The sequence below is a fragment of the Phyllopteryx taeniolatus genome, chromosome 5 (assembly GCF_024500385.1).
Source record: "Phyllopteryx taeniolatus isolate TA_2022b chromosome 5, UOR_Ptae_1.2, whole genome shotgun sequence".
In the NCBI taxonomy this organism is placed as follows: domain Eukaryota; kingdom Metazoa; phylum Chordata; class Actinopteri; order Syngnathiformes; family Syngnathidae; genus Phyllopteryx; species Phyllopteryx taeniolatus.
In genome coordinates this window covers 7,160,713-7,173,049 of record NC_084506.1, presented here as the reverse complement: position 1 = coordinate 7,173,049, position 12,337 = coordinate 7,160,713, and the positions used below count along the sequence as shown (strand labels likewise).

The 12,337-nt window shown below is 46.0% G+C and overlaps 1 protein-coding gene across 7 annotated transcripts in view; it reads left to right on the top strand.

The window, feature by feature from the left end:
- The window catches only part of LOC133478678 (voltage-dependent calcium channel subunit alpha-2/delta-4-like), a 39,084-nt gene that overhangs the window by 8,408 nt on the left and 18,339 nt on the right, over nt 1–12,337 (top strand). For 5 of the 7 annotated variants that reach the window (XM_061775027.1, XM_061775029.1, XM_061775025.1 and 2 more), the window contains 13 exons: nt 6,505–6,667; nt 6,742–6,873; nt 8,000–8,060; nt 8,694–8,844; nt 8,917–8,991; nt 9,125–9,214; nt 9,289–9,402; nt 9,496–9,574; nt 9,736–9,869; nt 9,994–10,011; nt 11,047–11,124; nt 11,831–11,911; nt 11,980–12,054. In XM_061775027.1, the coding sequence (XP_061631011.1) occupies nt 6,505–6,667; nt 6,742–6,873; nt 8,000–8,060; nt 8,694–8,844; nt 8,917–8,991; nt 9,125–9,214; nt 9,289–9,402; nt 9,496–9,574; nt 9,736–9,869; nt 9,994–10,011; nt 11,047–11,124; nt 11,831–11,911; nt 11,980–12,054 (1,251 nt within the window). The remainder of the gene's footprint in view (nt 1–6,504; nt 6,668–6,741; nt 6,874–7,999; nt 8,061–8,693; nt 8,845–8,916; nt 8,992–9,124; nt 9,215–9,288; nt 9,403–9,495; nt 9,575–9,735; nt 9,870–9,993; nt 10,012–11,046; nt 11,125–11,830; nt 11,912–11,979; nt 12,055–12,337) is intronic. The other 2 variants (XM_061775031.1, XM_061775028.1) reach the window with 1 other exon arrangement.

Here is a 12,337-nt window from a genome sequence, read left to right as displayed (position 1 = left end):
GTTCATGAATGAGGCGGCTCTCGAAATCTCTGCCTTGATCCGAGTGTACTCGCTTCGGTAGACCATAGTGGACAAAATATTGTTCCCACAGGACCTTAGCAACTGTTGACGCCTTTTGATCCTTAGTCGCAAAAGCTTGAGCATAACGTGTGTAGTGATCTGTAATTACAAGAACATTACAAATGTTTCTGGAGTCAGGCTCAATTATCAAGAAATCCATACAGACAAGATCCATCGGCCCCTCACTGGTAAGATGTGACAACCCAGCAGCTCTCTTGGGCAGCGTTTTTCTCTGAATACACCTTGGACAATTTTTACAATACGTCTCAACCTGTGTTTTCATACGAGGCCAGTAAAATCTCTCTCGCACCAACCCATAGGTTTTGTCAAACCCAAGGTGACCTGACTGGTCATGCAAAGACTGAAGAACAGTTTCTCGGAACTTCTGTGGGAGTAAGAGTTGTTGTCGAACTGGTTTGTTGGGAGGCTTACTGATTCGGTACAGTACAGAGTCCTTGACCTTTAACTTTTCCCACTCTTTTAACAACAATGACACATCCGGATGTTTTCGTTTGTTAGCCCGGTCCGCAAAGTTCTGCACAACAGCACACCACACTTCTCCGATGCATGGGTCTTCCTGCTGAGAATGTGAGATGTCAGCTAAAGACATTTGGGGCAGTGGCTGAGTGCTTACAGATAACACACTACAATAAGCTCTAGGTACAGCATGCTTGGATGAGCCCAGGAGATCCACAGCTCTGCAACGGTGAGGATAAGGTGTTCTAATTGACGACATGTGACAGACAGCTTGGACGCTGGTAGGAGACATGGACACTTCCTCTTCACCAGACACATCGCTGTCAGCATGAGGACGCCGTGACAAGGCATCTGCATCAATGTTTTGTTTTCCAGAGCGATATTTCAGGCTGAAATCATACATTGATAGCTCCGCTAACCATCTATGTCCTGTTGCGTCCAACTTAGCAGTGGTTAAGACATATGTTAACGGGTTATTGTCTGTGTGAACCTCAAACTTGACTCCATAGAGATAATCATGCAGCTTGGTAGTGACAGCCCATTTTAAAGCCAGAAATTCAAGTTTATGCGTGGGATAATTTTTTTCTGACGGAGAGAGGCTCCTACTTACAAATGCAACCGGACGCAAACCTTCTCCTTGGTCCTGATAGAGGACACCTCCTAAACCTTCTCTACTTGCATCAACATGCAGAACATAAGCCAGATTTGGGTTTGCGATTGCTAGGACAGGTGATTCTGTAAGACTGACCTTTAATTTCTCAAAAGCTTTCTCACAGTCTTCATTCCACCTTGCCCCAAACGGCTCTGAGGGGTGGTACCACTCTGTTTTTGAGTTCTCTTTGTTGTTCTTTTCCATTTTAGTCTTTCCTCCTGGCCTTCCAGTCACAATGCAGCCCTGCAGTAGCTGATTGAGCGGATGACAGACTCTGGAAAAGTCTTTCACAAACCGTCGGTAGTATCCGCAAAACCCAAGAAATGAACGGAGAGCAGTGATGTTCTCTGGGCGTGGCCACGACTTCACAGCTTCGATCTTTGAAGGATCAGTAGCAATGCCATTGCTAGAAACGACATGCCCAAGATAGGTTACAGAGGGACAGCAGAACTGACATTTATCCAAAGATAATTTAAGTCCCTCTTCCTTTAATCTGTCAAGCACTTTAAGAAGGCGCTGCTCATGTTCCTCCATTGTTCTCCCGAAAACAATGACATCATCAAGGTACACTAACACTTCCAGCAGATTCATATCACCAACCGTCCTTTCCATGATACGCTGAAACGTGGCTGGTGCTCCGCAGATGCCTTGTGGCATTCTCTCAAATTGATAAAATCCTGCCGGACAGGTAAATGCCGTTTTTTCTTTGTCAGCATCACATAAAGGGATCTGATAGTAGCCACTTCGGAGATCAAGCACGCTGAACCATTTGCTACCACTCAGGCATGTCAGGGCATCCTCCACACGTGGGACTGTATACTGGTCAGGAATTGTTCTCCTGTTTAATGTCCTGTAATCCACGCACATACGTATGGTCCCATTTTTCTTTCGGACCACAACGATAGGTGACGCATAGGGGCTTCTAGACTCTGAAATTATTCCAGCTTCTTTCAAATCATTTAAATGTTTTCTCACATCCTCCAAATCCTTTGGAGGTAAGCGTCTAGAGCGTTCTCTGAATGGTTTGTCCTCCGTCACTCGAATGCTGTGTTGTGTGCTCTTTGCACAACCAACGTCAAACTCACTACAGGAGAAAACCTCTTTCCTTTCCATCATTCTTTGACACAGCCTCTCCTTCCACTCAGGAGGCACAGGAGAATCTGCGAAGTTGAAAGACGAAGGGGATAGTTGAGATGTGGACGGCTTAGAGGACTTCTTTTCAGGGACTGCATTTATTACATCCACCCTGTGCAAATGAGCAATTTGCATACCACGTTTCAATGTCACAGAATGATTTGATACATTTCTCAAAGTTACTGTGATACGACGACAATGAACAGCACTTGCTTTATCAACAACGGGCATCACTAACAGTTCTTCAGGGAAGTAACCCTCCTCTGGGCGTTCTACAAGAACAGCCTGACCAGAAAACCCCCCCACAAATTTTGGCACGCCAACCACTTTTGCAACGCCCCCAGGAGACAGGACTAAGGGCTTCTCTCGAGTGAACCAGACTGTTCCTCTTTTTAGGTCAGCTGTGTCATCTGGGGTGCTCCGAAACTTCTCATAAGCCTCTTTTATTGAGGGGTGAACAGACATGTTATGTAAGAAATTATCTCCGTTTTGTGTCTTGCAGGAATGAAATAGGCTCCGAACTATGGAAGTGTTTGTGCCAACCACAATAGAAATCTCACCTTTCATGACTGGGTCTGGACACACAAGCACAAGTGTTTCTATGGTCTTAGCTACACCCACTACATCTCCAGCAAACTCAAGTTTCAAACACATATAACCATCATATGGATATCGGTCTACACTGAGGCCCCAAATCTCCAAGCACTCAATAGGGGTCAAGGGCAGGTGTTTCAGATACTTGTCATAAAAGGAGCGGTACAGCAGGGTAACTTGGGACCCACTATCAAGCAAAGCTTTGGCGTAAATGCCCTCAACTTGTACAGGAACAACAGAACTAGGTCCAATTAAACCCTCTGGCAAATCAGCCTTGCTTTCTTTTAGCGTATCACACTTTGTGGAACGTGTTCTCTCCAGAGCATCAGGCCGTTCCTTTACTGAGCTCCTGGGAAGTTTCCCATCAGCTGTTTTGCTTTCAGGAGACGCTTATTTACTTTTCGGAGATTCTCTGGGTTTTCACACTCCCGCTGAAAATGACCATCTTCACCACATTTGTAGCAAAAAACATCTGCACCATATTGAAATCTGGGAGTTCTCTCTTTCCCACTTGCATATTTTACAGCAGCTTTTTGAGTGTGGTTCTGGATTGGATGCTGTGGTGGACTTTCTGATGTAGCGACAGAGACAGATAGCAGACGTGCAATATCACTTTTAAGCCCCTGAATTTCCTTCTTCAGACTCTCTATGGCATGGTCGGTCTCCACTCCAACAGCTACTGATGGTGCAGACTCTGGTTGTTTTGACACCACTGACGCCGTAGCACAACCTGCACACTTAACCGCAGATGAAGAAACAACATTCTTCACTCTTTCTCTTTCAAGAACCATCCCCTCTTCTTCTCTTACCTCACGAAGGAGCTCTGTGAAGCTTGGAGCGGGCTTTAGCTTGTAAGTCATCCTTATACGAAGTGCAGCAAAATCATGAGTGAGTGCACCTCTAGCAATTTGCTCGATGCGTGTCCTGTTCATGTCAGTGACGTCGATCCCACCTTTCCGATGAACAGCGTGCAGCAGTTTGTCTAACCTGAGTAAGTATCCTGACAACTTCTCAGTTTCTTGCTGGAGTGTGTTACGGAACTTTACCATGAGATCAGCTGCACTATCTGTGGTCCCAAAAGCTGTTTCTAGGGCCTTAAGATACTCATTGGCAGTGGCACTGGGGTTAGTGGCTCTTAAACCCCGGACAATATCTGCTGCAGGCCCTTTGAGACTTTCAGCGATTCTCTGTTTCTTGACAACATCAGAACATTGCCACTCATCTAGCAGGTGGGTGGTCTGTTCCGCCCAAGAGTCATACTCCTCTTCTCCAGGTAGCGTTGGCTTTATGCCCGAGAAGAAGCGAAGTTTTCGATAGCATTGTCCGTCCATAGGCGGGGCTTGACATTTTTCCACAAGCAAAGAGATGGCATTGACAAGCTCTGTGTTCAAGTCAGGAACAGTGGGTGGGGCAGGCGTGGTCTTAAGCAAACCTGTCACATCATCTAAAGTCTTTCCTTCACTGGCTAAGAATGATACTAGCTTGGATTGGAAACCTCTTTTGTCACTAGTCACATGGAAAGTCTGAAAATCAGGGACACTTACTACCCACAAGTCTGACGGGTCCCCAGCAACCAACTGTTCAGGTAAGTCAGTTTTAGTCATGTCATCTGTGGTCTCAACTAATACGGACTGATTGTTGTTTGTGCGTGTTAGACACCGTCCTCTGATTTTAGTGCGACCAAAAATTTTAACTTCATCAAGTACCTTATAAATGTTCTCATCAGTAACATCAAGAGAAACCCCGCTAAGCACAATAGATTTCTTAACATCAATACCTTTGTCGTCACACCATTTGATTATTTGTTCGGACTCCATGTTTTGTTTTGAGTTTTTTTTTTTTCAAAACCAGTCACACAAAACACACTCAGTATTGTGATTACAGTACTATTACAACCCCGGTCAACATTGACCGAATTTCTTCCTTTTTTTTTTTTTTCCTCTTTGCTCACCAATACACTAGTGAACAATAACGATCCCGGACGAGCCCCCACATGTAGCCCTACTGGGCAGTACTCACAAAACCGTTGAACCCTCAGTTCACTGGGGGGAAAAAACCCAAACCGATTGTCGTAGGAACGAGCCCTCAAAACGCTTCAGTAGGCACAGCGACTGGATCCCGTAGCGTCGAAGCGGCAGCCCGGTGGCGTTGAGCAGGCAGGACCCGTGGCTTTGAAATAGTAAATCCGTTCGCGTTCAAAACAGTCCAAGAATCAGTTCGTGTCCAAAAACAGTCCAAGCATCCGTTCGTTTCCAAAAACAGTCCAAGCATCCGTTCGTGTCCAAAAACCAGGTGCAGAACCCCGCCAAAAAAAGTCTCTCTCCCTGGTCCCGCATCTCCCGCTCTTCCTCTTCACGACTCACCTCCTTCCCCCAATCCCATTGGACCACCACCCCTTCAATCAATCATTAAAACAAAAAAAAACCTGAAATGTTCACAGACCCCTCGGGACGCAGGAAACCCCAGTATCCATCCACACAAAGAACCAAACAAACTTTTAACTAGTTTTCACAACAGCAATTCAAACAAATACAGTTCAACACATTTTAGTCAGTACACTACACTAGAATACATGAATGAATTACTTTCAAAATGTATTGACCAAAATGTTTTAGATGGCCCTTACGAACACTGTATGTTAAGCCACATGGAAAAACACGAAGAAAAATAATCGTCATTTGGACAAAATGTACTATATGATACTAATTATGACACACAAAAAGTAAATATGTAATATATTAAATGATTAGAAATCAAATGCTCACGTGTGGGGAGTAGCTGGACCCAAGAGCAGGCGGAGGCAGATGTAAAAGGATGAACAGTTTCTTGAGGAAAGGTTACGGAGGTGCAGCACGGATGCGTTGGCAGGCGGCGGACAGAGCAGGCGGCTGATGAACACTGGGAACGAGGAGACACGAGAGTTAACGAGGTGTTAAGTGGCTTACCCGGGTACGGTGGGCCCTGGCACCGCTAGGAGAGGCTGCAATACTTAGGCGAGGATTTCCGGGAACGGGCAGGCTTAAATACACCGGCGGCCGGTGAAGACAGTTGCTGAAAACAGAGAGAGAGAGAGAGAGAGAGAGGACGCACAGCGCCCTCTAGCCTCCAATAATGGAACTGCAGGGCAGTATATGACAAAAAGGGGATTATATGTCAAATAAAATATGATGGGGAAAATAGCATCGGAATACAATACAAAACAAAATCATACAATACTTTGCGTAATTCAAATAAATTGCAATCAACCTTAAATAAAAAGATTCTAATACAATTTGAATAACATATACAAAACACAATTCAAATACTGTAGAATAAATAATAAATTCCAATCAAATGCAAAACTAAAAATGCAATACTGTGAGTACAAAACACAATTCAAATAAAATGAATGAAATTCCATTCAAATACAGAGCAAAATGAAAATAGAGTTGAGTGCAATTCAAATATACATTTGAAATGAAATCAATACAAAACACTGTTACGATGAAATAAATACAGATCAAAACACAACGGAAGTAAAGCAGATACAAATGCAATTGCAATCCAATAGAATGTTGTGGTTCACAAGTCCCGTGCGCGTGTGTCAGTTCGACTACTACAACTCGATGCTGATCAACACGGCGGACGAGGACGGCAACTTCGTGGAGCTGGGCGGCGAGTTCCCGCTGGAGGACAACGAGCACTTCGACAAGATGCCCGTCAACACCCAGCAGAGCACCATCCAGGTGCCCACCAACGTCTACAACAAAGGTCGACGGTCACGCCGCTTTTTTTTTGTTGCTGTTTTTTGTTTTTTGTCGCTCGTAACCCCAACGCTCCGGCAGACCCCGACATCCTGAACGCCATCTACAACTCGGAGGCCCTCAACGACGTGTTCGTGGGAAACTTCCAGAAGGACCCCACGCTCACCTGGCAGTACTTCGGCAGCTCCACGGGCTTCTTCAGGATCTACCCGGGTAATTTCTTGGCGTCCACACATCAAGTAACAAGTAGTCAACGACTTTTTTCATAACAAAATACCTCAATAGAATCACAATTCGTTATCGGTCTTTCCTTTTGGAATTTACAATTGATGTCATTCGAATTCATCACCCAATCATTTAGGAAAGTTAAAGAGTTTATTTGAACAACAAAATCAATACTGCATCATCAAAAAAAAAAAAAAACGTATTTTAAGTATAATTAACGAATCAACTATTTGTATATATTTTTTTTAGAATAAAGTTGCAATATTAGAAGAAAACAAATGTCATTTTTTAAGTGGAGGAAAAAATAAATCTAATGAATCAAGCACTAAGTAGTAAGTCCATCCATGTTCCACGTGGGTCGCGGGCGTGTTTGGAGCCCATCCCGGCGATCTTCTACACCCCGAACCGGTCGCCGGCCAATCGCAGGGCACACGGAAACAAACAACCATCGGGCAACTTCGAGCGTTCGACCAACCTCGCACGCATGTCGGGCACATCTCCGCGAGCTTCGCCCAAGCCCAGAAAATTGCCAGCAGGTGCCAATGATTGTTTGTTTCCATGCGCCTTGCCATTGCTTTAGTGTATAATAGATGAGTTCTTATTATTATTAGTAATATAGGAATTAATTCTTACAGGATCTTGACATTTTATTATTTATAGTTAATTGAATTATAATTCAATATGAATAACTATTAATTATCTAATTATCTAGTAAAGTAAATATTTTACTTGGATCATAAAATAATTACTTTATTCTAAGAATTAATTCTTATTTTGTTTTTTATGACTTAAATTAAAAACAAAATTATAATTAATCAGCCAGTTATTTAGGGAAGTGAAATAGTTCATTTGAATGATAAAATAAGAATGAATTCTTCTTTTGGACTTTATTTGATTATAATGACTCGACCAATTAAAAAGCAATACTGTACAGTTTGCCTCAAGAACATTTTGGTACTTTTTGAGCTGGTCAACGAAAGAACAATTATTTCACGAGCTAAATGAGCGCTACGACTCATTCAAGCCGTCAGTCTTTACCGTGATTGCCGAAATGATCCGAAAACGTATTTGCGGCCACGATCCTCGCACGCCAACCGCGGGCTTCCTGTTTCAGGCATCAAATGGACTCCGGACACCAACGGCGTGGCGGCCTTCGACTGCAGGAACCGAAACTGGTGACATTCATCGATTCCTCTCACGCCAGCTTGTTGTTCGATGTCGCGTGTCTACGCGGTATCGCGTTTGCTCACGTCCTGTCATGCCCCTCGCGTGCGGGCAAGGAGAGCCGCAGTCCGGCTGAACAGCAACGAGCGCGCCGTGGGCCGCAAATATAATTAGTGTTTTCATATCAGTGTATTCCAAAACATTTCCATTTCATTTCTTTGTGTGTTTTTATACATTTAAATGTTTTTTAAAGTGGGCGAGAGGTGTAAAACTACAAAGGACTCAAAGTCGTGCTTTGCCACACAAATTATGAATTGAGGAGCTTTATCTCAACAAAATGAGTGCTTTGTCGCCATCTTGTGGCACCGTAGTGCTAAGAAATTCATTTGAAGTGAGTTGAGGAGCTTCATTTTGCCATTTTGTTGCACCAACTTTTTGCCAGGGAACTACTTTGACGTGAGTTGAGGAGCTTTGCCGCCACACTGCGGTGTCTCGGTGCCAAGGAACTACTGTATGTTAAAGTGGAAGACCAAAGTAGTGCTTTGCCGCCATCTCGAGGCGTCTATAGGCGATTCTAAACCTTTTAAGCTACTGAATTGCGATATCCGTCGGATTGTTGCGTGCGTGTGTTGTGCGCGTGTCAGGTACATCCAGGCGGCGACGTCGCCCAAGGACATCGTCGTCATGGTGGACATCAGCGGCAGCATGAAGGGCCTGAAGATGACCATCGCCAAGCACACCATCAACACCATCCTCGACACGCTGGGCGAGAACGACTTCGTTAACGTCATCGCCGTGAGACGCGCAGACACGCACGCACGCACGCACACACACAACAGTCAGCTTGATGTGCGCGCGTGTGTGTAGTACACAGATTACGTGCGCTACGTGGAGCCGTGCTTCAAAGGAACGCTGGTCCAGGCCGACCTGGACAACAGGGAGGTGAGGACGTCTTCGTCATCGTAAAACACACACGCACACAAACATACACAGACGCGCGCAAACATGTCACACATGACATCACGGATGGTATGATCTGTTGCCGTGACGACGTGCGCGCGCGTGTGTGTGTCAGCACTTCAAGATGCTCGTGGACGAGCTCCACGTGAAAGGGGAAGCGAAGATCAAGAACGCCATGAAAGAATCCTTCAAGATCCTCAACGAGGTGCGATGCGAGCGCGCGTCTTGACGTCACACGTCAACTTGACGAGTGACAAACGTGTGCGCGTGCGTGCGCAGGCGCGCGTGAACGGGCAGGGCAGCATGTGCAACCAGGCCATCATGCTGATCACCGACGGCGCCATGGAGGACTTTCGCTCCGTCTTTGAGGAGTTCAACTGGCCCGACCGCAGGGTGACAAAAACCTCTCTGACTTTTTACACAAACGTTCCATTGGATGATGATGATGATGATGATGGTGATGGTCGTCCGATTCGCTCTTTTTAGGTGCGCGTCTTCACGTATTTGATTGGCAGGGAGATGACCTTTGCCCAAAACACAAAGTGGATCGCGTGCAACAACAAAGGTCAAATTGGTCTTTGTGTGTGTGTGTGCTTGTGTGTGTGTGTGTCTTCACTCCTCTGTGTTTGTGTGTGTGTCTGTGTGTGTGTGTGTGTGTGCGGGTTTGTGTATGTGTGGGCACATGCACGCATCTGCATGGGTGTGCGCGCACGTGCGTGTTTCCAGGCTACTACACGCACGTGTCGACGCTGGCCGACGTTCAGGAGAACGTGATGGAGTATCTGCACGTGCTGAGTCGTCCGATGGTCATCAACCACGATCACGACATCATCTGGACCGAAGCCTACATGGACACGGTGGTGAGTCCCCAAAGGGACGGCGTGCCTCTCGGCGCCTTCCCCGTCCTCTTCATCTTCTTCACATCATCAAGTTTTTTTTTTTCCATCCTCATCCTCATCCTCCCGTGGACGTTCCCGCTATCAGCTTCCCAAAACTAAGGAGGTAAAAACGTACAATTATTTATTGGTAGTTTCAGTCCATTTGCACAGCAACACATAAGGCATTTCCGGGGTAACGGTGACGTCGGGTTTCCTTCCGGTGTTTGAATTCAAGCTACTGGGACGCCATCTGACGGAAAAAATAACCTAGCGTAATCGCTAAAGTGGACACCCGCTAGTCGCAAGGGATGGGGACCTCGAATAGCAAACGGCCATTAGAATTGCATCGAAAAAAAACACAAAGTTTTCTGTTTTTCAAACCCCAAAATTCTTGAATAAGCGGGGATGAAGCGCCAATAAGCATTTTTAGGATTGGTTCCTCACCCAATGAGAAAAAACAGAAAGAAAATCTGAGAAAAAAAAATCAAAATTTGGAAATAAAAGTTTGGTGAATCCATGGGTGCCGAACCGCGAGTACGCGGGGTCCGCTGTAAATTCAGTAGATCGGTGCTGGTACTTTTGGAAGTTGAAATTTCATTGGCAGTTTGGACTTTTTCAAGAAGATTCGCATTTTTCTTCCCCGTCTCGCAAGACGGAGGGAGAGTAGCTCCTCCGGGCAACGCTGCCGCCCGCACGCCCGTTAATGTTCGGCTTTTTATTTGAGCACGTTTAGCAGCGACCCGTTTCGACAAAGAAGATGGGACGTTAACAGAGTCACGCCGGGCGAGGCTCCGCCCCCTCCGCCGCGTCAGCCGTCCCGTCTCCATCTCATCTCGTGGCTGCCGCAGAACTTAAATGTCCCAGAAAGCAGAAATACTGAAACGATCGTCTCGTCTCAATTTACGCGTAAATGTGCGTACAATTTGTGTGTGCGCGTGTGTGTGTTTGTTTTGTATGTTTGTGTAGATTTTAGTTTTTTCGGAAAGTTTTCAAATATAAATGAATAATTTCAAAATACAAAGATAATCTGACAGGATATTTCAAATATAAAATACAAAAACAAAGTAGCAAAAATGAAAGAAAGTTTGCGTTCCGCCGTTGTCACTCAACGCGACGGAAGCTGCGATTTTCACGATTGTCTCGTTGTGGTTGCGGTCAGCTGTTCAACACCAAGGCCCAAAGTCTGCTGCTCATGACGTCGGTGGCCATGCCCGTCTTCAGCAAGAAGAAGGAGACGGTCAGTCGCATCGCACTTCTTCCTTTCTTTCCTTCTGTCTTTCTTTGTTTTTGCGGCGACGCTCACTAGCAGGCGGCTTTTCCGTGTTTGCCGATCTGAGCCGCCGTCGCTCGTCGCGTTCGTATAAATCGTCGTCGTCGGCCGACAGCTCGGGATTTCAGTTTAGTGTTCGGCTCGGGAATTTGGCTTCCGACGATGGCTTCGTGCTTTTAACGAGAGGCGGCTTCATTTTCAATTAAGCTTTCGAGGTTTCAAATGAAGGTTTCAAGATGAGGTTAAGGTTTGAAATGAGGGTTTGAAATGTAGAGTTAGGGTTTCTCAATTTCGTGACCAAATTCGAGCTCCGTTCACAAAAGCCCCGACGCTTCCTCCGTCCCCCCCGTCCGTTGTCCGGTTAGGGTCGCCGATCCCAGCGGACTTCGGGCGAAAGGCGGACTACGCCCCGAACCGGTCGCAGGGCCCGTAAAGACACGGACGAGCGTTCGCACTCACATTCGCGCCGTCGCCGAGCGCCAACTGAAGCCACGCTGCCCCCGTCGCTGACCCCGACGCTTCCTGCAAAAGCAAAGTCCAAACCCTAATACGACCCACTCGTTGACCTTTGTGAATGCGGGGGCCACGGCGGGCACAGACAATCTGCGCCCGCCGTGGCTCGCCATCTCCCGAAGTTGCCCGCATTTCATCGCAAATTGTCATGCGTGTGCAGCTGTCCCACGGGATCCTGCTGGGCGTGGTGGGCACCGACGTTCCCCTCACGGAGGTCATGAAGCTGGCGCCCAGATACACGGTGGGTGCCCGTCGCCGTCGTCGTCGTCTCTTCTTCACGTCGTCGCCGTTGTTGTCGTCGCTCCTCAGCTGGGCGCTCACGGCTACGCCTTCCTCATCACCAACAACGGTTACATCCTGGCGCACCCCGACCTCCGACCTCTGGTGAGCACACGCTGCATTTTCCTGTCAATAATTCACACACAATTTGTCTGAATTATTTTGGACATTTTTTTCAAATAAAGAATCCAGAGTTTTTCAATTAAATGTTCCCATGTAAAATTGGTCATCAAACATTTTAAGGACAAAAACAAAATTCAGACAGAATTTTATGAAATATTTTTGAGGGACATTTTTTAGAAAATTGTTTGAGGTTTGCGATATCATTTTCAAAATAACAAAAACAAATAAATTCAAGACAATTTAGATTTTCTTTACAAATGAAAAT